This window comes from Lagopus leucura, unplaced genomic scaffold (assembly GCF_019238085.1).
Source record: "Lagopus leucura isolate 7727_CA_CO unplaced genomic scaffold, USGS_WTPT01 Super-Scaffold_100004, whole genome shotgun sequence".
Lineage (NCBI taxonomy): Eukaryota > Metazoa > Chordata > Aves > Galliformes > Phasianidae > Lagopus > Lagopus leucura.
The window spans coordinates 30,301,766-30,328,881 of NW_024962264.1; the positions used below are offsets into that span (position 1 = coordinate 30,301,766).

The following is a 27,116-nucleotide window of genomic DNA, read 5'->3' on the forward strand; positions in this document are numbered from 1 at the left end:
AATTTCCATGCCAAATTCTATGCTCACTCATTTATGTGTTTAAAAAACTTAATTATAAATTCTCCCATTTGTAACACCACCTCAGGAAAGTAACAAGGAAAACCAACAAACGGCAGGTTTGATTTCTCTCCATCTCACATTAAGGACTTTGTTCATCAAACTCAGAGGAATGATCCCAGATTAAATCAAAGGACTATGCATACGTATGCTGCAGCATTTTCTAAGGAATTTATGAATGGAGATTTTTTCAAGTGAGATCATTAGTACTGTATAGTCAAAAACAACAAAAGCTGTGTACAAAGTGATAAAACGCCAGACATTAATGCCATTAAGTAAGACTTACCAGACCATCACAATTGCTAATTGCAACAGAAGCTCCAGGGATGTCAGTTATGTCTCCCACGTAAGCGCAGTTGGTCCACAGGGGCTCTCTTTTCCACAACCTCTCTGTAGCAGTTCTAGTCTGACTTGAGTTACCAGCACCATTTCCACTTCCAGTTTCCACAGAGTCTTCGTACCACTCCACTACTGCCTCAGGAGCCACTAAACGAGTGTTGGGTTTCAGTCGGAGATGGAATTCCCTTCCAAACGCGGTGACATTAAAATACAGCTGTTTGGGGCTCTGGGATACCTCCCGCGTTGATCTTCTTTGATGGCTTGCAGAGAGTATATTGGAGATATAGCTTCCATCTGCATCGGTACTAATTGGAATCACTAACCCATACGGTCTTGGTCTGCTTTTTGGTAATTCTGCCAAGAGAAATATCCCAAAACAAAATAAAATTAGAACATGAGCGTGGAAGAAAACCTTAAGACTGAAGAACAGATGCAGAACTACAGAAGTGTGTGTAGTTCTGTTTTTCTGGAAGAAAAAGTAATGCAAGGATGCAGCCGGCTACTGGCCTGACCATCATGGGCTACATTCACGCACAGAATGCTCCAGCTGCATCCAGTTTGTTATACAACACACAACTACTGTGCCTGCAGTCCTAACATCAAATGCAAATTCAAATGCAATGCTGGACCCCTCTGCCTCTCGTCTCCACTGCTCGTATTTCCAGTTTAGGATTCCTGTTAGAGTTGCTCTAAACTACTCCGCAGATGAGTTCGGCTGAAGAACAGCAACAACTTGTGTAAGTTTTTATAACGACGAGGGACAAAGTCACTGCACCGATACGTACTAAATTACCTGACAGTCAGTTAGTATGGATAGAAGTCATAGACAAATGTAAGATACGCATCACTGCTCTTTACTGTACTCAAAACTTACAGACCTTTACCTTACAGCAAGGCCTTAAGTACTCTCACCACGTCAACTGTTCTCAGAAACATGCTTTGTACTATTATCACGCGAACACACATAGGGCACGTTAGAAAGAAGTGTCTTTACAGATCATCATGTTATGCAAACTGTAACAAACCAGAGATAAAGAGATGGGAAACACATTTCAGCTATAGGAAAAGCACACACCATGCCAAGGTGCATGAACACAAGAAGCTGTGCCCAGGTATGCACCTCAAATAAACACACACCACAGATGCTGGGATGCACATTAAGCGCATGCAAAATATCCTCCTTGTGCCAAATTTTTCAAGAAGCAGGTCTTTCATGACTCTATTTTCATAAAGCTTGCAGAGCAAACCCTGAAATATTCATTTATATTTATCTGGGGAGTTTCCTGGGGTTTAGGTTTGCTTGATAGCCAAAGAAGAGGCAGCAACCCTTCCGAACTCTCCTGTAAGAAATGCCAAATCTGTCATGCACCTTAAACAGAATTGTTTGCTCCTGTGTCAAGGTCTAAATAAAGTGTGACTTTACTTGCGAAAATCAAGTGATGTGTTTGGTATGTAACTACAATTTAGATACTAATTTCAAATTTTTTCTGCAGTTTCAAAAAACAGAAAAGACAAGAATCCAGTGGATATCACATCACTGATAGTAGCATAAGCAACAGCTTTTCCCTCTGCAGGAGGGAAAAACCTAATAAATCCTCTCACCCATTAACTTGCTGATGCCTTTCCTCTTAGCAGAACTTGAATAATGGAACTCTAAGGTAACAGATTAGCTGCTTCTTCCTATGCTACAGATTTCCATCTGAATCTTGCATCTTCCTGCAGTACAACTGCAGTCATAACAACTGCAGAACAACCATTGTTGATCATATTGCCAGAAGCAGGCATACCCAACTCATAGCCCAAAGGCTGCAGGCAGCTCAGCACAGTCCCAGCTGAGCACCCATTGCTCAGCACCAGCCAAACAGCAGTGAGCTATTAAGTGTATATAGATTGAAACAAGGGCATGGGGCACAGCTGACTTAAGTTACAGCAAATATTTGTATGCATTGTGATAGATGGCCTAAAAACAGTCCTCTGCACAGCAAAAAACACGCAGCACTGCTTTCCATTCTCATAAAGGAATTTGAGAATAGGTTTCAAGAGTGCTGGAAAAAAAAATGCATTTTTTGGTATATTTGCAATTCTGTTTAAAGTTAATATAAATAAATTACCTACACATTTTCAAATGGAGTGTATAGATTTGCAATCAGACATTCCCAAGGGTAAATCAGGATGCTGCCTAACCAGCAGTAGCAACATCAGCTGACTTGTAAAATTCCCACTAGGTTCTGAATTTGCCTGTGTGAATGCAACACTTAAGAAATAAATAAATAAATGCCCCTTTCTATCTTTCTGTGTAGTCACTTACCTGGAAGCTCTGAAAATAGCATTCTTAGCCCTAGATAACAATTACTTGCCCTCTCCACTCTCTGATACTATTAGACACTGATGAGAAAAGCAAGACTTTCGCTCAGAGAAATGTTTTCTGCTGTTATGGCTTATCACATTCAGCCCTTCATCATGACACATGCACACCTTAAGGTACACCACTGTAGAACAAGTTCATCTTTTCTGCAAGACTTTTGCAACCTGGGAGTAATCAGGATATTCCGTGTCTGATTTCCATCCTGTAAAAGGAGGAGACACATTCCCAGGCCAGGACACTGCTAAGAAGTGCACCAACTCTGAAGTCTTATTACCTATATGACAGTTAAAAAGACATTAAGGACAGAATTACTCCCTAGTTCTTCTCCTGAAAGAACTGGCTAAAGCACTATTAGAGTGATATTACTGATCCTTTCAATTTAAAGGCCTCCTGGGTTGAATAGCTCAGATGGCACCTCTAAGTGCCACTGAGAATTCCTCAAATAAATATAATTAAATGAAAAATTTTACCTATTCTCAAGGTGAATCGCACTTGAACTGAAAATTTATACATTGATAAAAAGCTCAGTAGCTAATACCTTTTTCCTGGAAGCAGCGGCTGCTTGTTTTACAAGACTTGCAAATTCAACTAATAAATTTGGTAGGAAAACATTACTAAGGGCTTCATACAGCTGCTTTTTCTCCAGCTTGCTTTTATTCCAGTTGCTGAGGGATTTGACTGAAAAATAATGCATAGCACTAGAAGACAAAATGACATTTAAGTTTTTGCACTATAAATATCTTCATGTAACACATAGATGCTGTCCAGGCTGGATGGGGCCCTGAACAACCTCATCTAGCTGGAGGCACGTGGAACAAATGGGCTTTGAGGTCCCTTCCAATCCAATTCTATGAACTGACATACATCTACTCAACAAACTGATAGGTACTATATCCTAGAGAAGCAAAAAGTGAAAAGTTCCTTAGAATTTTTATCAATCTGAAAACTTAATCCATGTCCCACCACTACTAGTAACTGTGCTTCTCAATTGTCTTTTTCACCATACACCTACAAGTTCAGGTTCTAAAAAAAAAAATTAGTATAGAGCTTTATATGAACAGACATCATGCCAAGAGCAGGATCCGGAGTTCCTGGGTAGGATTAGGATATCCTAACTGGGTCAAAGCAAAAATCTTGATTCTCACATGAGTCAACAGTGGGATTGAGTGCACCCTCAGCAGGTTTGCAGATGACATCAAGCTGCGTAGTGCAGTTGACATGCCCAAGGGATGGCATGCCATTAGGAGAGACCCAGACGGGCTCAAACAGTGGGCTCAGGTAAACCTGATGAGGTTCAAAGCCAACATCTTGCACCTGGGTTGTGGAAACCCCTGCTATCCCTACAAGCTGGGGCATGCAAGAACGCGGCACAGACCTGTCAAAAAGGACTTGGAGGTACTGGTAAATGGCAAGCTGGACATGAGCCACTTATGTGCCCTCACAGTCCAGAAAGGCATCCATATCCTGGGCTACATCAAAAAATACACGGCCAGCAGGTCAAGCAAGGTGATCGTGCTCCTCTACTCTGTCAGTAAGACCTCATCTGGAGTACTGTGTCTAGATGCAGAGTCCTCAGCACAGGAGAGATGTGGACCTGTTGGGAGTGCCTCCAAAGAAAAGCCACAAAAATGAGTCCAGGGTTGGAATGTCCCCTATATAAGAACAGGCTGAGAGTGCTGAGGCTGCTCAGCCTGGAGAAGAAAAGGCTCTGGGAAGGCCTGAGAGCAGGCTTTCAGTATCTAAAGAGGGGTTAGAAGAAAATAACAGACTCTTTATGGCAGTCTGTTGTGATAGGGAAGGGGAAATGGTTTCAAACTAAAAGAGGGAAGATTTAGATTGGATATAAGCAAAAAGGTAGTGAAGCACCAGAACAGGCTGCCTGAAGAGGTGTTGGATGCTCTGTTCCTGGAAATACTCAAGGTCAGGTTGGACAGGGCTAATAGCAACCTGATATAGTTATAAGTGTCCCTGTTCCTTACAGGAGAGTTGAACCAGATGACTTTTAAGGGTCCTTTCCAATTTAAATGATTCTATGATCTCCATAACTCCCTAAGCTTCAGTGATGAGAATTCACAGACTGATATTCTTCCTTTTACCTCACAGACACTTCATGGCCTTTCTTTTCTCTCCTTCTTAAAGCAGGCTGTACAATGCCAGAGACCACAGTTTCAGTGATCAAATTCTGTGTTCCCTGCACAATTCAGAAATTGCTTTGTACATCTTGCAGCAGAATTCCTAAATTCCTTCTTGTGAGTGCAATAAAAAAAGTTATTTTTGTTAAGAACAAGAATAGCCAACTAGCCACAAGAAGGTAAGCATAAACGATGGAAAATAAGAATTATCACATTTTTGAGTCAGCAAAAGCCCTTCCAGAGTCTCTAAGTAGTGAGCTAGAAGAGGAAATGCCTTTTGTCCAAAGGTAATTAAAATTAAGTGACATAACTGAGGACATCTAAACTCCTCCACTGACTTCTATTACCCCTTTTCCACAGCTCTCAGGAAACACTATGCCAGCTGCAGGTGTTCCCTTTCCTATGCTAAAATTCCAGAGTCATTCTTTTCTGCTAATTCAGAGCTTTCAGTAATGACCACAGAAGAACACAGAGAAACAGAAAAAGCACTTAGCCTCAAATTTTCTTCATTTTTGCATCTGGCTTTGAACTGCTGTTCCAGTTGCACAACATTTAAGTTGAAAGGAAACATTTGTGAAAGAATATCACATTCTTTCAGTGCATGCCAAAACATAATTAGTTAGAGAATGCCTCTGCAAAAGTCTTATCTCTCATTTTTTTTTCTTCCCAGATACACATGAAACTGAAGAATTAACACCACTGGCTCACAGCCGTTGTCTCTGCACTGTGAAACGTGTGACAATTGAAGCCCTAAGTCTTTTTTATTATTAGTTAAAATCAACAGCATTTAGGAGAGCTTATATGTATATATTTAAAATAGACCGATCAAAAATTGTTCATTTGGATGCCAACAGTACAATTTGAAAATCATAAAAATTCTTTTAGGGAACAAGATTTCAAAAGCATAGTATAAACTGGAATCAGCAAAAACAGCAGAAAGGCAGGAATTTCTGAAAATACATGAAAAATTATTTCCATGTCTAGACCAAGCTACACAAATTTGAAGACATTACTTTTTTCTTAGGAAATATTTAAGTGCCATTTAATGTTCATTATCCTGGTGGGATTTTTGCTAACACAGTATGTATAAGGGCTGCTCCAAGAGTAATGCCTCCTATTTTATTCTATTGGCCCACATCAGAGGCAGGTGTTGGAGGTATAGCAGCATAAGTTGAACCTTTCCACCAGTACTTCATTACATGCTGTTGCTGTGTGACAGATGGCAGCAGAGGGGCAGCGTGACAGAATGGCATCTGACACTGAAGTGCACATGTAGCGAAGGGGTAACACTGAATTCCTCCACATCAAAACAATGGCATCCACTGCCATTCACTGACACTTGCTGAATGTTGATGGAGACCAACCAGTGGATGTGAGCACAGAATGGCAGTGGGTGGTGCATTCAGCAGTGGCAACAGTGCAGTGAAAGACAAGCCGCACTCCAGGCAGGCATGCACCACTGCCACACCATGAAATGAACAGCATCTCAATCAGCTCATCCACACTAATTGGTGGATTGTGACCAGGGAACTGTGCACTGCACCGAATATTGATTTCAGTGCATTGGAAATGATGGTGGCAGTGTCAGAATACCACAAAGTTTGCTGCAGATGGGTCCCACAGATGCTCACACGGAGCAGAAAGAACACCGTATGCAGGTTTATCAGGACCAACTGAACCAACACGGGGTGGAGGCAACAGTTCCCTCAATCACATCATTACCGGTGATGAGACATGGTGCCACCACTATGAGCTGGCATCAAAATGGCAGTCTGAGGAGTGGCAACCTTTGAATTCCCCATGGAAGAAAAAGTTCACGAAGCAGCCCTCAGCAGGTGAAGTGATGTGCACTGTCTGGTGGGACAGCACAGGGCCGGTCCTTCTGGCTTCCTCGAAGACCAGACAAATCATCAGCTATGACTGCTGCACTGCAGTGCTGACTAAGCTGAGGGCTCTCACACTTCCAGGCAGGCCAGAGAAGAGGGCAACTTTTCTCTTGCACCAGGGTAACACCAGGCCCCATATCAGTTTCAAGACAGTAACAATCCTAGCTGAAAGGTCCTACCACACCCACTGCATAGCTTGGATTTGGAACCTTCTGACTTCTGTCTGATCAGGCCTATAAGAGATGGACCGAGTGGGCAACATTTTCCTAATGGTGATGCTGCCACAGCAGCTGTGAAACAGTGGGTCACCTTTACTAGTGCAGATTTGTATGAGCATGGCATGCAGGTTCTTGTTGATTGCCTACAGAAGACATAGAGCTAATGGTGGTGACTATGTCGAAAAATACTGTTTTGCAGCAGACAATTTGCTCTATCAAATAACACTGTTGTGCTGTTCGCATATGTTCTAATTTTCATGAAAATAAGTAAGAAGTAATACTTTCAAAGCAACATGAATTTTTCTATAACTAGACCTCCCACGTTCCAGTCTTCTGCACTGCAGACAGAGTACCACTAGCCCCAGAGAAAGTAATTTTTTGATCACAGGAGCTCCTTCACCCTTTACAGTGACCTGCGAAATCACACTCACTAAGTGCTGGCATCACAATTTCTTTCCAATTCCGTGGCAATGAGATGTGAATTAACTGCTACATGCAGTAACCATTTGCCTCATTAGATTGCTGGCATATATACTCTAATTAGGAATACCCATGTGTAAACCTACAGAATTACATATCAGCACGACTGTTTTTACAAAGATGATGCTATGCTGGGCAACGTGCAAAGAAAGAAATAGGCAGGCACTGGGCTGCCTGTCCAAGGCAGGGTGGATTTCTAGAGGATTTCCAGAGAACTCTGCACCTAAGCAGGGAGGAGGCTGTGCAACATACCTCAGTGCTAGACACTGCAAGTTGGATGAATAAAAACAAGGGGCTGCAGGAATACAGGCTCACAAGATATATATATATACATATATACACACACCTCTCTTCAGTGTCCTCATTCCTTTACATCACTGTCAATTTGTCCCAGGCACACAAGAAACCCAAGAAACTTTGTGATGCTTCCACAGCCCCTCTTGAACTGCAAAGTCACCTTGCATAACACTGGTGAGCTTGTTTTATCCAGGCTCTGTAGCAGCCCAATGCTGCTCTTCCCAAGTTAAATATCAGAGCTTTCTTGCAGTAGCAGCATAAAATGCTGATGTTCTGCTGTGTGGATGCTGAGAGACATGAAAAGTGAAGATGCAGCACCACCCTGAGTGCCAGTAAATTCAGGCCAGTAAATTCACAAGCAACAGCGTGATTTCCTCTTTGCAGTTTCCAGGTTTTGCAGCATATTATGCATTGAAGTGGTTAATTAAGATACAGTAAGTCCCTATCTATATAATACATTCTGTACTAGTAGTAAAAAAAAATCCAATACGCTTTAATTTGTCCTAAGTGACTTTCGAGACTACAAAAAAAAAAAAAAAAAAAAAAAAAGATTAGCTGCTGACAGCAGCCAGCCCTGGGCCAAATCAAAATACACAACACCAATGCAAAGTGACACTTAATAAGGACTTAAAAGTAGGACAGCCCATTTGGAGGCAATTCTAATGCAAGTTTTACTATAGTTATTAAAGCTTTAAACTGAATAGGCAGTACCTTTTCCAATCAGAATTTACAGGATAAAACATTACTTGAAATATTAACAGTTTAAAAAACAGAAAGGACAAATCTAATCTGTGTTTACCAGGTATTTTTTCATTTGAAAATACAGACTTCCCCTCAGTGAAATACTAGAAATCCCTCAAAAGCCAGAGCTTAGCACAGACAACCTGGTTTGGTCAGACAGCTAACTCTCAGTCTTGCCAGGCCGAACAAAATACCACCAGGACACCATGCATGTGTGCCAAGGAGACACAAGCTCGCTTTTGCCAGGCACCAACCAACACTGCGTCTCACGCCAAGGGGCCAAGTGCTGCTGAACGACACAAAGGGACACAGCACACATGGTCCTGTGAGTAGACAGAACCATCAGCTCACACCCTGCCCATCTCCATCTAAGACCATAGAAACATATGAGTTAGAAGGGACCCTTAAAGGTCCCCCAGTCCAACTCTCCTGCGAGGAACAAGGACACCTATGGGTACGCCTGGTTGCTCAGGGCTTGGTCCGGCCTGATCCTGAATATCTCCAAGGATGGGGCACCCACCACATCTCTGGCAACCTATTCCAATGCTTCACTCCCTTAATCACTAACAGCTGGGCTACAAGCCACATAGAGAGCCTGTTCCACATGGGCCGCCCAGCCCCATCCTGGGAGGCTTTGTTTAGGGGCCTTCATTCACCTTCTGCTGTGTGTTCACCTCTCTCCCATGGATCCTGCATGCCTCAGACCCTCCCTGGCTACACCAACATTGAGACCTCAAAAGAAAGAAAAAACTGAAAGGAAAAAGAGTTCTCCTCCAGGCTCAAGAAATTGTCTGACATATTGTATAATTTAAATGATGCATTCATGTATAGCTTATAGCTTCTGAAATTGAAATACAATCCATTTCTCAAGGAAACCACCAGAAATAAAGCACTGAAATGCCACTGGAAAAAAGAAGTCTGTTTGCCAGCTAGGTTTAAATGTACCTAACTGTCTCAAATCCCATTATTCACTGATGACAGTGGAAATCAACCTAAGCCTTTAAGTATGCAGTGCCAGAACTGAAACTGACACAAGAGCTCCAAAATTTAAAGAAATACCAGAAACTATTTTCTGAACAAAACTGCATGTCAAAACCTGAACAAAACCTCAAAAATCAGAACTCTAATGGCAACTGGAAACAGAACTGCATAGGGTCCCTAGAACTGCATAGGTGCTACTGCCCCTTACTGAAAAGCTCCAGAGCACCATAAGGGCAATTATGCTCAACAGCAACTGTGGTCAGCTGGTTCCAGTGCTGCCCTCAAAACCACAGGGCAGGGGACATGGCAGTCTCACACTGATGCTCTGGAAAGAGGACACTGACTTTTGCATCCTTCCACCATCTCTTCCACCCCACCTGGCACTAAATTATCTGTCAGCTTAAATCAATGCAGAGCTACAGCAACTAGATTGTGCACACATGCTCCTAATTATATGAAGCTTCCCATCTCTTTTAGGAAAAAATCAGGCTTCAGATTGCAGCATGACGTACCCTGGTTCATTTCAGCACCCTCATTCATCATGGACACTGATCTTGCCGCGCTATACTTTCTGATGTGGGTGTATCAGTTCATAACACAGCAGTAAAAACCCACTGGGCATGCAGCATCTTTCCATAAAGGAAATAGGTGGAGACATCAACATTAGAGAAGAAAAGGCTGCATTAGAATAAAAGGTTGAGCACTTTCAGGACAGAAGGAAAGTGGTATGAAGATACGACTTTCACTGGCTAACTCCTTGGTTCAGTAATGCACAAATGAACACAAAGCATTTGACCCAGCACAGATTTGCCATGACATCCATAGGGCTGGTTAAAGCATGCTGCAGCTTTGAACTTTTGTTTTTTTATTTTTAAAAAGGGATGTACAGAGTTAATGGGATGAAAGAGCTTGAAATGAGAGGCCATGCAAATCCAAGTCATGCCACAGCACTGTGAAACCACAAATGCTTCTGGGTGGTAACAGTGTGGATGGACACAGGGGAACACTTGCCTAGGCAAAGACCATTTTTCCAGAAAATAAACTAGTTTGTTGTTACTTTTTTGACAGCTGAAATAACAGTTAAAGAAACTTACCTATTTGGACCTGTTGTTCTTCACCAGCCTGCAGAAGAGAAAAGAAACACATGCACAGAGTGTAACTGGTATAATCACTACGCAACATGCAACAGTCGACTGTTTCTAGAAGGCTGAAAAATCCCAGTTTGCATCGCACCACTTTTTACATCTTTGCTTTTGGATTCCAGGGTTGGCATTTTCCCTTAGCTGAACAAGCAGCTGTATATGGCAATGAACTAAGAGAGCCCTTAGTAAGTTTAATATAAATAGAGGAGCTAGGAAATCCTGATTCAGAACGACCCCTTCTATCTATCGGGACACACGGAAAGCAAAGAGTCTGGTGCCCAAAGAAAGGCCGTCGGGTGGGTGCGAGTGACCGGGTGCTGAGCCGCAGGGAGCACGGGGCGGCCGGCTCCTCGCCGCTCTGCCACGGAGCAGAGACGGGGCGGCAGGCGGAGGTCAGCAGCCACCAGCGCGGGGCCGGGGCTGCACTACACCCAGCGGGCGAACTCCGCAGCTCCGTCACCTTCCCGGCCGAGACGGGGGACCCTGAGGGAGGGAAGGAAGGAAGGAAGGGGAGCGCCGGAGCCGCCGGGCCGGTCGCTCTCTCTCTCGCTCACTCACCTGCCGGCCGGCTGCAGCGCGGGCCCCCAGGAGCGCGGCTGCCACTAGCCACAGGGGCAGGAGCACCATCACGAGCCGGCCGCCCGCGTACCGCCGCCCCGCGCGACCGCACGCTCCCGGCCCCGGCCGCGCTCTTCCTCCCCTCCTCCTTTCGCCTTCTTCTCCGGCTCTCTTTCCCTTCGAGCCCCCGCCTCGGCCGTCCCCGGGCTGCAGCACCCCGCTAGCGCCGGCGCCCCGGGGCCGGCGGCCGGGCGGGCTGGGCGCGAGCGGCGGTGGGGCGGCGAGCGACCGCGCCGCCTCCTGTTGCTCGCTGCGCCCTGCCTGCGCCACGCATCGCGACCTGCGGCGCTAATAAAGCCGCACCGGCCCCCGGGCGCGGCCCCGCCTTCGGCACGGCTCGGCACACCGACGTCAGGGCCGCCCCGCCGCCAGCGGCCGCCGGCAGCCGGAGCCGCACCTGGGCCGGCCCGGGGCTCGGCCGCCCGCTCACAAAGGACGCGGCCCGAGCGGCCCGCCGAGGGGAGCCGGCGCGGGGCAGGTGCAGCACGAGCCCCCGGCAGCGCCCCAACGGCTGACGGGGCCGCAGCCTCGCGCCACAAAGAGCCGCGTCCCGGCCCGGGTGGAAACCCTAACCCCCTGCCAGCGGCCTTCCCCGCGCAAATCCCGCCGGGAGCTCTCCTGTCCCGTACGTTCGCCTAGCAGACGTGACGCCGTTAAGGCTCAGCAATGAGCAGCTGCGAACAGGCACGAGCGGGGGTATCCCCAAGGGGAGAAGCGAGGAAAAACTTTACGGATGCTTTTTATTTGTAAACAAATATCCAGGGGGATAAAGCGCTCCCACATTTCTGCACTGCAGCAGTACTCAAAAAGATGACTGAATTTCCCCGGGATGAGGATATCCCGTGGAACCTGACATGCTTAATGCAGAAACATACGAATCCCACTGTTCTGTTGGACATTCTGTATACAATCTCCTACTTTCTGTGCTCATGTTAAGCTGCCTTGAGCGGCTTAAATGAGCCATGGTTGGCCTTCACCATGCACAAACAAGCAGACCACTGCTACCCAGAAGCTTTCAGAACAAATGCTTGAAAGCCTGTCCATACTCAAAGAATCACAAAACCATTAGGGTTGGAACCCCTGAAGACCTCATCCAATCCACCATCCGCACTGACCACGTCCCTCAGTGCCACATCTCCATAGTTCTTGAACTCTTCCAGGGATGGTGACTGCACTACCTCCCCCCACAGCCCATGCCACTGCATCACCACTTTCAGTGGAACTGTTTGTCAGAAATCATCACCTCAAAATGAAAAAGAAAATATTGGTTCTTCTAAAGCCAAGTTGCCCCACTGCAGAATATGAGAGAGCTGCAGCCTCAGTGTATGGCAAAGTCCTGACTATGTAAATCATGGCCCTGAACTCCCACCAGCTTCTCTCATAATGGAGGAAAAAAACTCTAAGAAAGCAGAAATGCCTGACTCTAATACCCGTTATTACTAAGATCATTTCTGCACACACAACATACATAACAGCCTGTTCCAACCAGCATGCTGTAACACTGGGCAGTGGCATGATGCACATGAGCCAATTTTTGGAAAGGCTAGAATCAGAAGAGCTGAGGTCCTGTAAAGGCTAACTACATAATTATACGTTAAAACTGCCAGTTGTAATTGTCAGTTAAGAAATGCCAGCTGACACTATCTTTCCCCTGCTTCTGAACTGAGGCACTGACTGCAGTCACTTGATAACACACCATTCTTCTCACAGACTCTTTCCTCATGTAGTGCTCAGAACACATGCCGTCAGCTATTCATGTTTTACTTCCCCTCATGACGTTCATTATGTGATCTCAGGCCTTATTTATTGTATGTTATTCAAATCCTGAGAACCACAGTGTTGATTTCCTTGAGGGTTTATCTGCAGCACATCATACCAGAATTTGTTTTCTGCAGCAAAGAACCAACAGTATTCTGCACTTAGGCAGTGCTTCACACAAGCTAACTACAGGCACAATTCATGACTTGGTCTCTCTTTCTCACATTTAATATAGCACTCCCAAGTTCCACACCAGGCTCTTCCTTATTTCCCCCTGTTCTCCAGGCACTGGATGGGCACAGCAAGTAGCCAAGTGCAGAACACAGCAACACAATGCACACCAAGAACCAAACCTCATGCATTCTGTGATCATAACCACAGTCTTCCAATAAAGCTGTGTTAGGTCCTAGGTGGCTTCACTTTTCCAATTAGCTAAAAACATACAAAAGACAGATCTGGAGGCCAGGGCAGATATTCTGTTCTGCAGTTTTTGAAAGCAAAGAACCAAGGCTTGGCAGAAGTATAACAAAGCAGTAATAAAAAATGACATGTCTCATCAGCCACCTCCAATATGAAACAAGACTGAATATCACAGACTGAATTTTCAAGTACTGTCTTCATATGTTAAAGACATTTTTCATTGCTAACAGCCCAGTTTGGATGTGCCATCATCAAAGCAATCAGATTTTCTCATGTATACTTTGTCTGATATATGTACATTTACATATGTGAGTGTATATATACGTATCTGTTAAAAACCTGCTAACTATTTGCAACTCTAAAATTATTCTTTCCAACACTACATCAGATAAGCTTTCTACATCTGTGCAGTTTCTGTGGATGCACTAGGCTGACAGCTACAAATATTTTATGAACTTGAGGTTAGGCCCTGAAGCAAAGAGACACTGAAGTCTAAAAGGTTTTGCACGGGGCCGGGTTCCGTAGAGTGAAGAGTGCAGCAGTATTTAAATAGCATGAACAATATTTATGGGAGCTAGCACTCAGTATTGCAAGTTAGATGTGACATTACCTGGTTCAAAGGGCTCAGGGACATGGTTTCTGTGAAGTCTCAATTTTTCTCACAGCAGAAGAGCCTGCAACAAAACAATTTCAAAGGAAGTACTAATTGGAACAAGAATTCAGAGAAATGCTAAAGAAAAATATTCCCTACACAAAACTGATAAATTAACTGGAGTTTTTTTTTTTTTCTCTTATTCAACATCAGTTTCTAAATATTAACATATTTTGAGACAAGCCAGTAGTAAACTTGACTACAACATCCATGAATAAATCCATAGTCTAGTCAAATCATATATCCTCACCAATCATGTGTGCAGATGTTGTTTAATACAAATTTTTGCAGTGATGTTTCCTGATACTTAGAAATAAAGTTTTTCTCCCACATTATAATATATTGACTTCCTGATTTACAGTGTTCTTTGCCAGTCTGTAATTTCATGACCTTCCTCAGTAGCAGCCAATTTGGAATGGACTAATTCTATTCTCTCTGAGATAGACACATCACTAAAAATTAGCCAGGGGTAAAACAAGCTGCACTGGGCCATGGAGGACATCTTGAACATGAGTTATTGCAGGCTGGATCAGAAAAAGGCACAAAGCCAGAGAAGGTAGTTACAGATGCACTTACCTTCTTGGCCACCTAGTGCAAACTTAAGGTCAACATCCCTTATGCAATGCTTGGACTTACTCTTTTCAGCATCACTGTTAAAAACAGCGTTTGTACTTCACGTCTAGATCCCAGCTGTGCTGAAATTCAGCTCTGCTGTCAAAGTCTCATTTCTTCTAAGGATTAAAACATTGGGAATAGGATTCTCATTTTCTATGAGGCATGCCCTGATCTATGTGTAACCAATGGGCATGGTCCTCAACCTGGCAGTGAAATGGGAGAGTGGGACTGTGCTGTTATGGCAGCAAAGTGCCTGTGCATACATTTTTCCAACCTAAGTGCAACACCAAGCCGGCCAAGCTTTCAGTCTGCTAACAGACTGCTTAACGAAAAGTAGAACTTAGCTTTAATTTTTCAAGTTAGAGATGCAGGAGGCCTACAGCACAACCAACACAAGGCAATACAAATCAGTTTCTTAGCACAGGATACATCTGAAAAGGTCTGTGTCTCATTTTTAAAATTCGTTACTATTTGCATTTCAGTAATGCCTCAGGTCCTATTCATGGGCTGGAGTCCCATTGTAGCAGGCATTGTGAGTGCACACAATAAAAAGGCCATGCACAAAGACCTTTCAGTCTAGGGGCTGTAGTCTACTACTGCATGAAATACAAACCCCAAAAGTCCGGACACACAGGAACCAAATGTTATGTTCTTAACTGGGAACCCATCTCCTGCCGCATGTTTCTGCAATTAGTTGTCGAGCAGCAAGGTCACAGCTGCAGCATCTTTTCTGCCCTGCCAGCAATTTGTCAGTGTCATTCAGATCACGAAGGTGCCATGGGCGGCTCTGGACCTCGCCACTACCACAGTACAGGAGTGCTTGACATTAATATCCAGAAGACTGCCTCCTCTCTGCCTCCTCAATATGACAGCTCTCATTATGCAGCCCACAGTTTCACACCGTTTTTTGCTGAGATGCCACGTTTAATGTTACAGCCTATTTTACCATCCAGTCACTTCTGTGCTTAGGTTTCCAAAGCTGCACAAAAAACTTTTTTGGATATTACATTTTTTATCTGTTTACCACAGAAATATAAGAAAGAGATTTCAGTCGGGGTGTCAGACAAGAATTACCAGACAGCCCTTGAAATAAAAGCACTTTATAAATGAAAATGGCTATAATTTCTCCTTCATGGTGCATTAAATTGGGAATATTAAACCATGCGACTACATTTAATTGTTTTAAAGACACTATTAATCTAGCAGATCATTAAATGAAGAAACATAGTAGACCTATTATTTCTAACAAAGCAGTGTAAGATTTATGGTCAAACTTTAACCACAGTACATAGGAAACTGGAGAGAAAAATGTGAGACATGAAAATTACAGTTGTAAAATACGTTATGAAAAATAAAGTAGTACTAGAAATATAAGAGGCAGTACTTGTGACAACTTTGTATAATAGATAAATTCCATAAAGCTGTTCTTATTTTAAGGTGGTTAATTTTGAAATGATGCGTGCCAAACAAAATTCAATTAAAACTACCTCAAATTCTCAAAAGAAATGAATAAACAAATGCCCATAAATCATTCTAAAAATAAGCTCCAGTAAGACCACACTTTCAATATTCTGTGGTACTGATACAGAAACCAGTGGTTCTTGTGTTGCAAGAGTTTCCTGGAAGTGCTGAGGCAGCGACCCTCACATGCAGCACAGACCCTGATAGGGCCAAAAGCCCATTAAATGCTTCTCCTTAAGCCCTCAGAAGAAAATACAGATGGAAAATAATGTACCGTCTTGTATGGTTGGTGCACTTAATATGTGGTTTGCACATGCTCTGCCTTAAAACCCATGCATAAGGGATTTATTTAAGTTATACCTATGTACTGGAGGTACAGAAACTTGTGTGCTATCCATGCTTATTTTTATTAGCATTTTTCTGGTTCTAGAAGTCCTGATTTACACTTTTATACCTACGCTCCTTCTGGAATGCGAGATGCTGTGCAATCTCATTGCACATACAGATACATACATGATGCTCGTGCTCCTCTCGCTACTAGCAATCAACAAGGTATCTGTTCTTGGTGAAGAAGAAAGATGCTCATACTACGCTGCTAGGTCACTGACTGTAGATTCTCATTTTCAGACACTTTTTATTTATCATTTGCGCACATCAGTGCAATTTCTTCAATCAGTGCTAAAGCACATGCTACATACATTTAATTTATGGCAGGTTAGACAAGCTGTATGTTCTCAACAAAGGTACTGTAAAGCCTTTCAATAAAGGCCATGCCCTTCATCAAGCCACTAGACTCACAAGCAATGCCCATAAAGCAATGAGATTAAGCTACAATGTAATATGAGCCAGAGCAACATCTTGCCCTACTGCATGTTCACCTCCCATTGGCTTCACCAACTTGACAGTCTTCCTTCGTAATTTATCAGTAAGTGCTTTGTTTTAGTCACATCCTTATAGAAAATTTTTGGGGAGGAGGATGGCTGCACGGAGAGGAAGTGAATAATTTTGATTCCAATTCCTTTTCTAACACTGAGCGCTTACACATTATCTTATCTTTCAGAAACATAATAAGAATCAACTATCTTGGCTTCTCACTCTAAAACCAGAAGTGACAGAAATAAAAAATGAAATGTAAGAATTAACAATATCCTGTTTGAAGATTGTTCCTAAAGCAAGCCACTGAGAACGTCTGATTCAGCTCCAATTTGAAGCTGTTTGCTCCAAAGTGTTACGATGCTATCTTCTTACCTTACTGAACACTGCAAGTCAATTGTGTCTGCAGTTTTTGTTATTTCCATGTCCTTGATTCCATTACAAAAGTTCATTCTGTGTCCTAGGAATAAAAACAACAGCTTGAGGATGGTTGCCAGTAGTGTCTCCTTTTGTAAGCATTGTAACAATGACTGCAGTTGGGACCCAAGAGACACTACTGTTCCTATAAACTGCCAATGCCTCAAAGGGCATTTTAACTAGGACCATGTGAAGTTATAAGCTATCTCCCACCCTCCAACCATCAGCTTTACGTCATAGTGTGTTAGCGCTTCTAAAGAAAAGAGGCAAACAGTTTACGCTGCTATCTTTGTATTGAATACATTTTGCATTTCAGTTGTTCTTTCCCAAATTAAAAGAAAACTAGAATAATTTAAGCTCTGTGTCAGTTTTAACTCTCTTCTATTAATTGTCCCCATGGTTGGGATGAACAACTATAATTCAAGGCAAAAAGCAACCTTTGTGGAGATGCAACATGCCAAGGACTCATCTAGAGTGAATGCAGTACTGCATGCAGTTCTGGGAGGGCTCCTGGAACTCGGAAGGGCTCGCACATTTTCAGATATCTGTCCACTCACTGCATGGTGGCGGTGTTGTGTCACTGACACCTGGACTGGTATGAAAGTCTTTAACTGTGTACTTGGGACAAAATCAGCTTTCTCATCACATGCTTTAAATGCTTAAGGTTACTTTCCATTAAAGAACCGCCCACTTCTTTCCTATCTTCAATAGGTATGAGCCATGTTACTGCAGATGCATATATCATCCGTCTCAACAAGGTCATACAGAAATTACTCTCATCTGTGAAACATATTGAAACTTTGATTCTTCAGAAGGAAAAACTGAAATAATAAGGAATTAAAATTTCCTTCAGTCCAGCATCACATCTAAGGCACTCGCATATTCAAGTCAGTATACTTGAGAAAAAAGCTGAATTGGGATTATGCGATAAAGAGTGTGCAAAATAAAAGAGCTGTCACTATGGAAACGATGGCAGAAGTGGAATGGACACTGTTATTCTGGACAATCCCAGTTCTAGATGGAAGCAGGAAAGTTTTCTGGTGCAAATAAGTGTGATAGAACCACAGGACAAAATACTTGCAATAAATCTAATGGATATTGACCTATTCAATATGTTTCACATACAAGAACAAAGCATGGATCAAAATTGCATCAAAAGCAAAAACGAGAAGGAAGTTCTCAGTTGTTAGCACATCTGGTCACTCCTAGCAGCCATATTTAGGCATAAATTAGAAGCAGCATATAAGAGTAAGTACTTAAGTAAATACTGTCAGCATAGGAGAGACTTCTGTATTACTATAGAAAGATGCATCCAAGAAGTTTAGATGCTAGTGTTATTTCAAGATAAATATATATTGCATAGATACACCTACGTAGTTCACTTCCTTGTTAACTCTTTTAACGGTCAGAAGACACTAAGTCCCATTTTTAATTGCACATCTGACTAAATTGGAAATAATCAATTTTTAATTAGAAAGCCTCACATGCAAGTATAATACCACTAATATCTCCTAGATGTTGTTACTAAAGAGTGTGCTAGAATTACTAAAGTTTAGTTATCTTGGACCTTGGAGAGCTTTACTTTTCAATTTGCGTTGGGGACAATTCTTTTCAAAGCTTATTTTTCTGGAATTATCATAATTGGGAAATGGAATGAGTGTTCATAAGTACTGCTTAGCAGTCCTTTTGTACTAGTAGCAGGCCTTAAGCCAGAAGTACTGCCTATACTGCTGGATGATTTCTTTTCATTTTTTTTGCCCTTGTAATAGGATAAGAAAATGCTGCTTTGCATGTGGAGTGTTCCATCCATGTTGCTTCTGTGCCAGTTTACACATTGGACTATGTGTGTTATGTAGATACTCTTACTCTTACACTGCATTGGATACATATTTTATCTAAATAGACAGATTATACACAAAATAACTGAATTCTAGTACATATTCTGCAGTGCACATTGACCCCAGTGCACAAGGTAGGCTAGCACAGGCAGGATTTTCAAAGACTTTGAAAGAGGTTTGACCTAAGGCTCATTTAAATGCCATACTCAAGTTAGTATTCAGGCCATCAGGACAGAGACACCCAGCTTCCTTACGCCTTCCTGAAAATCCCAGCCATGAGCTTCCATTTCTTACACTGTGTAAACAGATCATTCAAATTCACCTCCGTCTCTCTGAACTTCACTCCTCCACTTTGTGAGGATCCATCTGTTTTAGGAAATCATCTAAACCACAACAGACAATTCCAAACACAGTTTTAAAACCAGAAGCTTAAATGAAAATGAGAACTGATCTTCTGACCTTATCTAGGGTCATTTTACCATGTCAAGGCTGGGGTTATTTCCAGGGCAGTGTACGAGAGCTTTCACTACAGCTGCTTGAATAGTACTTTGCCTGTGGATTAATGATGAGTTAGGCTTCTCGTTCTCACCAGCCTTTATGATTCAGGAGAACACACAGAGGATTTCTTCTGAAACAGATGAGTTAAAAAGACAAAAGTAAGCTAACCTCCTGACCTGTAAAATAACCTTTGTAGAGAAATCCATTCAATGTAGTTGCTCACTGTTTCTGGGAAAAGAAAGAGAAGCCGTTTGCAAGAGGAAGCATTAACTTGTATACGGTTTGAGAGGGGAAACAACCACAGCAACCTGTTTATCATGAATTTACATGGGGTAGAGGAGAGAGTATATCCAATAACGATCTAGCTGTGACTGAGTGATGTAAGCAAGGATGTAGCAGATTTAAAGCAAAAGACTTACATTGTTCTTACTGGTATGTAAACTAGTGAAACACTCAAGTGAAATAGAGAAGCAGCTTTTTTTTAGAAGATTAACCCTTCATCAGGTGTTCTGTTTTCAAGTATTTGAAATTGTAACTACTTATTTTCGTCACATTTTATTTGTATGTTTATTCACTTAAGGATTTCTACAATTATAGCAAATTACAAGCTCAAGGGAAACTCTCTCTTTCTGGGTTCCTAAGAAATACAGAGCTTCATGCAAAACTTAATTTTCTGAACCTCAAGACTCTTCTAAGAGGCGTCATGACAAAGCAACACAAAATCTTATTCACTGATGGTGATGCAATTCAACACACAGACACAGAAAACAACATAAGAATGGTCAAACACATCAGACCAAAAATCCACCTAGCCCAGTATTTTGCCTCTGTGAGTGGCCAATAGCCAAGGAAGACTGAAAAAATGGAGCAAGACTATATAGAGAATGCTTTTTCAACTGCAAGGCTGAGGAACAGCAGTGGAAAAAAGAGAGTAGAGATTCTCAAACAGCCTCACAAGCCCACTTGAAAAACACCCATGCTCTGGTGGAAGCACAGTGCTCAGTCAGAGGCAAGTCAGTAGCTCATGTGCAAAGCACATTCCCTAGCTTAGAATATTCCTCAATTTCTAGGCAACTTTAGAATGCTCAATTTCTAGGCAACTTTTAGCAGAAGTTTCAATTGCATGTGCCAAAGAGGAAGGAGGGAGGGAGGGAGAGGGAGGCCTCTAGCAGATGGGACTGTATACAAACACATATGTTCAGCTTCAAGTACATAAATCCCAGTGAACTTAAATTAGACTACATTGTAGGCTTGCATTCGAATGTGTGACTGTTTGCCACCACCTTAGCATTCTCCAGAGCTGTGCTACTGCAGAAAGTCTACAACATCAGTGTTTAATTTCTCTCACGTTTTCCAGGAAATTCTCAGGACAGCATGGAATAGCTGAATATTGTTATCTGCAATGAAAACTAAAACACTATATAGTGTGTTGTTTTAAGACTGTTCTGAGTTGATTTCATTTAAATTGCTGTCTATGTGCAATAAATTACAGGATAGCATGTGAAAATTCAGGTAAGGTTAGTAGTGTAGTTATGTATGGGTATACACATGAGAATACATGGAAAAAAATATGTATTAACATAGACACTCCTAATTAGTTATTGTTTATTTCCTGACCATTAGTTAAGACTATCAGTGCTTATGGCATAGAACACAGTAGACATGCATATACGCATACAATATTTTCACAAGAAGAATAGGTAAAATAATTCTTAAAAGCTAAGCTTTAAATTTCAAGGGTGGAAAGTTCACCTCTAATAAAACTCTAAGGCTGCAACAAGACAGTGAACAATATTCATTCCAGGCAGAAATTCAGCTCACATTGATACAGAGGGAGAAAGTCATTCTTGTAACTCTTTCGTCATCAAATCCAGATATCACAAAACAAGCACTCTGCCTTTAGTCAAGTAACGCCATTAGAATTTGAGGCATCCTTCTCAAATCATCTTTGTGCTGTACACAGGCTTATGCAAGCTTGATTTCATTCTCTTTCTGGATTTTTAAAGTGCGGCACACTCCTTTCCTTACAATAACTACATGGAAAAGGACAAAAAATTACTTACTCAATTTATGTATTTTTGCACATTTATTCAGTTTGGAATACTTGTTTTTATTGGCCTCTGGTTACAGGAAATGCCCTATAGCACTCTGTGTCTCAGCAATATACAACACAATAATAAATGGCTAAACATCTGAAGACCAAGAAAGCTCTCAGGTCTACTGATGGCCAGTAGAATTCTAATAAAATGTAATTCTATTAAGATCAGCCTAACTAAGGGATATCAATCTCTCCTCTTTCCATCTTTTTTTTTTTCTTCCCCAAACAGCATTCAGACAGCAGGAATTGATTACAAAGTCTGGGAGACTTACTGTACAGAGGAATACCAGGAGATGAAAGCTAACACCTGTTGCTAAAACACAAAAACCTTGCTGGATTTGCCATAAAATTCCATTCAGCTCTTAAGTATTTCACAAATGAAATCACAGTACTTTTTGCAACTTCTAAACAGTGCACAACTTTCACCTGATGCCAAAGGCCTGTACATTAGGCTTACTATTATTAGACTTTATCTGCATTTCTTCCTTGCAGTTCCATTTCATTGCAGCCTAAGTTCAAATAGCTAGTACAATGACTAGAAACAAGAGATCTCACTTCTAAATGTAGCTCTAATCTCAGAAGCTGTCTTCTAATGTTATTATTTCTCCACTCTGATGAGGGACTCTGAGAGAAATAGGAGAGAAGAATGGGAAGAAAGGCAATTGCCCAAGCACTGGAACTAATCAAGCCTGATTTCCTGCAGGTTCGCATCACATGCTTGCTTGTGAGTACTGACTGCAGCTTTTCCTTTCACTGGAAATGGAGAAAGGCTCTATCTTAAGGCAGATCTCTCAGTGCAATAACATGTGAACTCACACAGCAGTTTCTCCTTTATACTGTGTCATACGTTCAAACTTCATTCACTCTGAGACCTGTATGGATTTATTAGATTCAATTGAGTTCAGCCAACGAATTAAAAAATTGTGGAGGAATATGAATAAGTGTGAGCTCAAAAGGAGACGACATTTTTTGCATTTTTTCCTAGATTTAAGTAATAATGAAGCAAGAATGATAAAATCGCACTGCTACAATTAACCACTTACTTGGATATTCCTTACCATAGCTTCCCACATTAAGCTGAAATCCTAGTCTATGTTCTTCAGTTTCCCTTCAGCTTCACGTTCAGTGAAGTAGGTTTTGACTTCAGGACCAATTACAGGAAGTGGTTCAGAACTCCTCCTGTAGTATAGCATTCAGCCTTGTATGGATAAGCTCATTACCTAAGCAAATTAAAGACAAATTTGTAGTATCAGTAACTGTTACCACACATTTGTTTCACTTGCTGACATCATTCGCCTATCTTTCCCTTGGCATTTTCAGAACAACCATATAACCACAGAATCACAGAATTGTAGTGGTTGGAAGAGACCTCTGGAGATCACCGAGTCCAAACCCCCATTTAACCAGCATGTCCTTTATTATAATATTTAAATATTCAGAATTTGAATGTTTGGATTCTTATTAGCAGAGAACTTCCTCTTGAAGAAAAAATGTGGATTTAAAATCTCAAAGGAAGAAATAGGGCTTAGCCCTCTCAGTATACTGCATATAAAATGCATTAGGACAGTTCTCACGTAATGCTTCTTCTAGAGTGCCACGTAGCTTGCAGCATGTTCAATGATCCTTTTTCTTTTCTATTATTTTCTATTTGTTCCTTGTTGCTCTATTGGAAGAGACACTTGCTATCACTGTTGTTTCATAGGTTTCATTCTACACTCAACTACTGGAACTTTGAATTCAGCACAGGAGAAAGGGAATTCAATGTGCTAGGCACAGTAAAAGTGCCAGCTCACAGCTGACAGATTCTACACTCAAAACAGAACAAATGCTGCTGCAGCGAGTTACAAAGTGCAAAATGTCTATCTGAAGTTTACTTTGTTTAGGAATAGAAATTCCCTTTTCCTTTAGAAAAAAAGAAAAGTTTTCCTTTTTGTTCCATTCCCATTCATTCAAACAGAAATAAAACTAACTCAAAGATGGGATGAGGCTGGGGGGAGAAGCTTGCAAAATAGATACAGATTTCAGGGCTTCACAATCTCAAGCACGAAACCTAAAAGAAAAGATTAGGAAGTATGTTCAATGTTCCCTCAACTGTTCCAGCTAGCTGTGGAACACATTCCTTAAATTTAACAGCATCAGAAAATAGAATATTCCTTTTCATGTATTACTTATACAAACCACTGAGTAGGATACACCAGGCAAATATCTGATCCCTTCATTCTTGTTCCTGCGAAGTAATGGCGTCATAACAAACCTGGATAACTAGACTGTAGTAGGTCTGTAGCAGGTTTGAGATTACCATTCTGGGTATTTGAAAGAAATAAGAAGTAATGGAGTGAGAAGGGCTTACAGGGCCCTTCCTTCCTTCTCCAAACACACGGAGAAGGAAGCAAAGGAGAAGTATTTCAATGCTCTGCTTGGTACTAGTGAGGTTAGACCCTTGCTCAGCCAGAAAAAGCAAGAGGAGTCACCACTTCTTAGTGAAAGAACACTGCTACTGATGCATCCCTTTCATTCTGCACCAGAACAGAGGTCTTAACTGAAAATAAAGAGAGCATTCGCTGTAACATTTCCATTACATATACCAAACAGCAAATAACAGACCATTTCAGTACTGTCAAGTTTCGTAGGACATGGAGTTTCTAACTAAACATATGCATAACTTAAACATATGCATAGACTTCAAACTTCCTAAATAAAAATCAGAACACTTCCTGAACTTCACTGTTACATGTTACAGCTTGAATGTTTAAAATCTGTGAGTGCAAAGCTTAAAAAGCAAGCAAACATTTCTAAGATGTGACTGGTATTCTTGGTCATTCTCACTTTGCCTCACTTCGTCCAACATTTCTTCCCCTTTCTTCTTCCCTCTTCTGCAATAATATAAAAGTTCTGAAGAAACAGACATCAAATTACACCTCTCCTGAAAGTGAATCCCAATGCCTACAAACACATCTTTTTGAAAGGAAATAATTTCAGTTCTGTTTTTATTTACAGATATCCCTGAGAGCACACAATCTTTGACTGAAAACGGGAAGATGCCTGCTCCATTGCACTGAAATGAATGCAGTGCAGCATCCAAGGCAGCTTCAGTTAAAATCCGAGCTGTTGCAACTTAATGACTAGATAAATTAGTCTGAGCTGAGGTTCAGACTGTGGTATCGAGATTACTCACAGCATCACAGTTATCCAGCTTAAAACTAGCTCTGGAATCTTTGCAGTACCTTGCAGTCAACTTTCTGACCACAGCATAGGCAATCCCTTCTAGACATACAAAGAATTTCTTATTACAGTGGTTTAGGGAAATAGACTACTAACCAGCCCCTTATGTTTTACAGATTGCTACAATGTGCAAAAGTCATGCAAAAATGACTTTTGGTGGTGATCCACGTGGGTTGGCATACCTCAAGCTTTATTTGAATCTTGGGTTCTACTGAACCTAACACCTGAAAAACAATATAATAAAAACTGCAGGATTTTATCTATTTTTCTTCACACATGTGCAAAGCTACCTATTTCATGTGATTTAAACAGCAAAACCACTCATCAGCCCAGGTCATTCAAAAGGTCTTTAAGAATCAGACCACGTTTATGAAATAGCTTTACTAAGCTGAGACCATAATGAAATCAAAATGAAGTATATATGGTTTTGTGGTTTAATTGTGAATATTTTGTGTAGTTCTAGTTACTACCAACTAATGGTGCAGGATAACATTTCATTTTACATAAGCCAGATTCTGTAGAGATAGGAAGAGACAAATGTTCAAAGAACTTCTCTTAAAAGCAGACCAGATTGCAATTGTAACACAGACTCCTCAGCCAATCTTTGTATCAAATTGAACCAGGGAATGTCTGCCTGGTATAAAAATATAACTGGTGTAAAAAAAAGTGTACATTCAAGTTTGGCATATGTCTACACAAAACATACTATTTGTTCAGTCTTGATCACTGAAAATACAAGAAGCAAACATTTCCATAGTTATCTCACATAGTGTCTCTTGAATAGACTGCCCAAAGACTAGTCTTCAGGATAGGCTGAAAATCAGATAACAAAATTTTGGGTTGCAAATACATAATAAGTAGACAAATACATAATCAGCAGACAAATCTGCGCACAACTGCTTACCTGAATAAAGCAAGACCACTAGGAAAAAAAACTTCTCACATCTTTTGAATCGTAGTAAATTTCAGTGGGATTGACCTTCTTAGCAAAAATAATGGCAAAGTGTCCTTCCCCAGACTTTTTCCTGTTCCTGCATAAATTAAGCATTCTCACAAGTAGCAGTTTTGCATTCTTTGCAATACTGAGACAGCAGTAACCTGCAGTTTAATGGATCTGGAAATGAAGAAAATCCTTGTATACACTTCTCAAGGAATACATTTCTTTTCTCTCTGGATTGATTTCAGTAGGTTTTTACAAAATTGCTGGTATCTGCCTTGAGCTGAGAGAAAGCACCCATCCTTAAGATGATGAGAAAAGAAAGTAGCGAGCTTTGTATAAATGATAAACCATAAACCAATTGCCTAATTTCAACCAAAAGCAGTCCCCTACTTAACAGGCTCCTGTAAGTTTAACATAATATTGCCATCAGAAGAGTCAATGAATGGTTGAAGTAGGACCTCTGGAGTCATCTGGTGCACTTCTCTTGCTTAAGCAGAGGCACCCAGAGCAGGTTGCCTCGGACCACATCCAGGCTGTTTTTGAACATCTCTAAGAAGGGAGATTCCAAGGAGGGAGGACTGGTCAACCTGTGCCAGTGCTCTGTCATCTGCATCATGAAAAAGTGTTTCCTGATGTTCAGATAGATCCTTATGTTCCAGACTGTGACCGTTGCCTCTAGGGGGTCACCAGTCACCACAGAACAGAGCTTGTTTCCAACTTCCATGCAGCATCTTTCAGGTGTTTACATACATTGATAAGATATCTCTCTGCCAACCATTCTCTTTATGATAAGCAGTCTCTTATTTACCAACTCCGTGTCTTTACATTTTGGCTGTTTTGCTAAGGATGCAGCAATACAAGATGTTTAATGAGATACCACCTGGAGTTAGCTCTGTAAAAACAATGCAAATGCAACTTTTGAATAACCTGACTCAGCCAGCATTATATTTTATCTCCAAAAGAAGCTGATGTCTTCTCTTGATGTTTCAGTTCTTTCATTTCACATGGCTCCCACAGTTGGAAGCTCTAACCCTACCTTGCAAACTCTGGTAAAGCATGTGGGAATGT

The 27,116-nt window shown here is 41.6% G+C and overlaps 1 protein-coding gene across 3 annotated transcripts in view; it reads right to left on the reverse strand.

Annotated features, from left to right (window-relative positions):
• ADAMTS3 (ADAM metallopeptidase with thrombospondin type 1 motif 3) overlaps positions 1–27,116 on the reverse strand; it is a 228,786-nt gene that overhangs the window by 120,776 nt on the left and 80,894 nt on the right. Inside the window, exons 3-7 of one of the 3 annotated variants that reach the window (XM_042871526.1) lie at positions 22,945–23,106; positions 17,411–17,495; positions 14,045–14,108; positions 10,591–10,618; positions 344–750 (exon numbers count right to left, since the gene is read on the reverse strand). In XM_042871526.1, coding sequence (XP_042727460.1) covers positions 344–750; positions 10,591–10,618; positions 14,045–14,068 — 459 coding nt within the window. In that variant the 5' untranslated portion in view covers positions 14,069–14,108; positions 17,411–17,495; positions 22,945–23,106. Of the gene's footprint in view, positions 1–343; positions 751–10,590; positions 10,619–11,196; positions 11,266–14,044; positions 14,109–17,410; positions 17,496–19,749; positions 19,808–22,944; positions 23,107–27,116 lie in introns of those variants that run through there. The other 2 variants (XM_042871525.1, XM_042871524.1) reach the window with 2 other exon arrangements.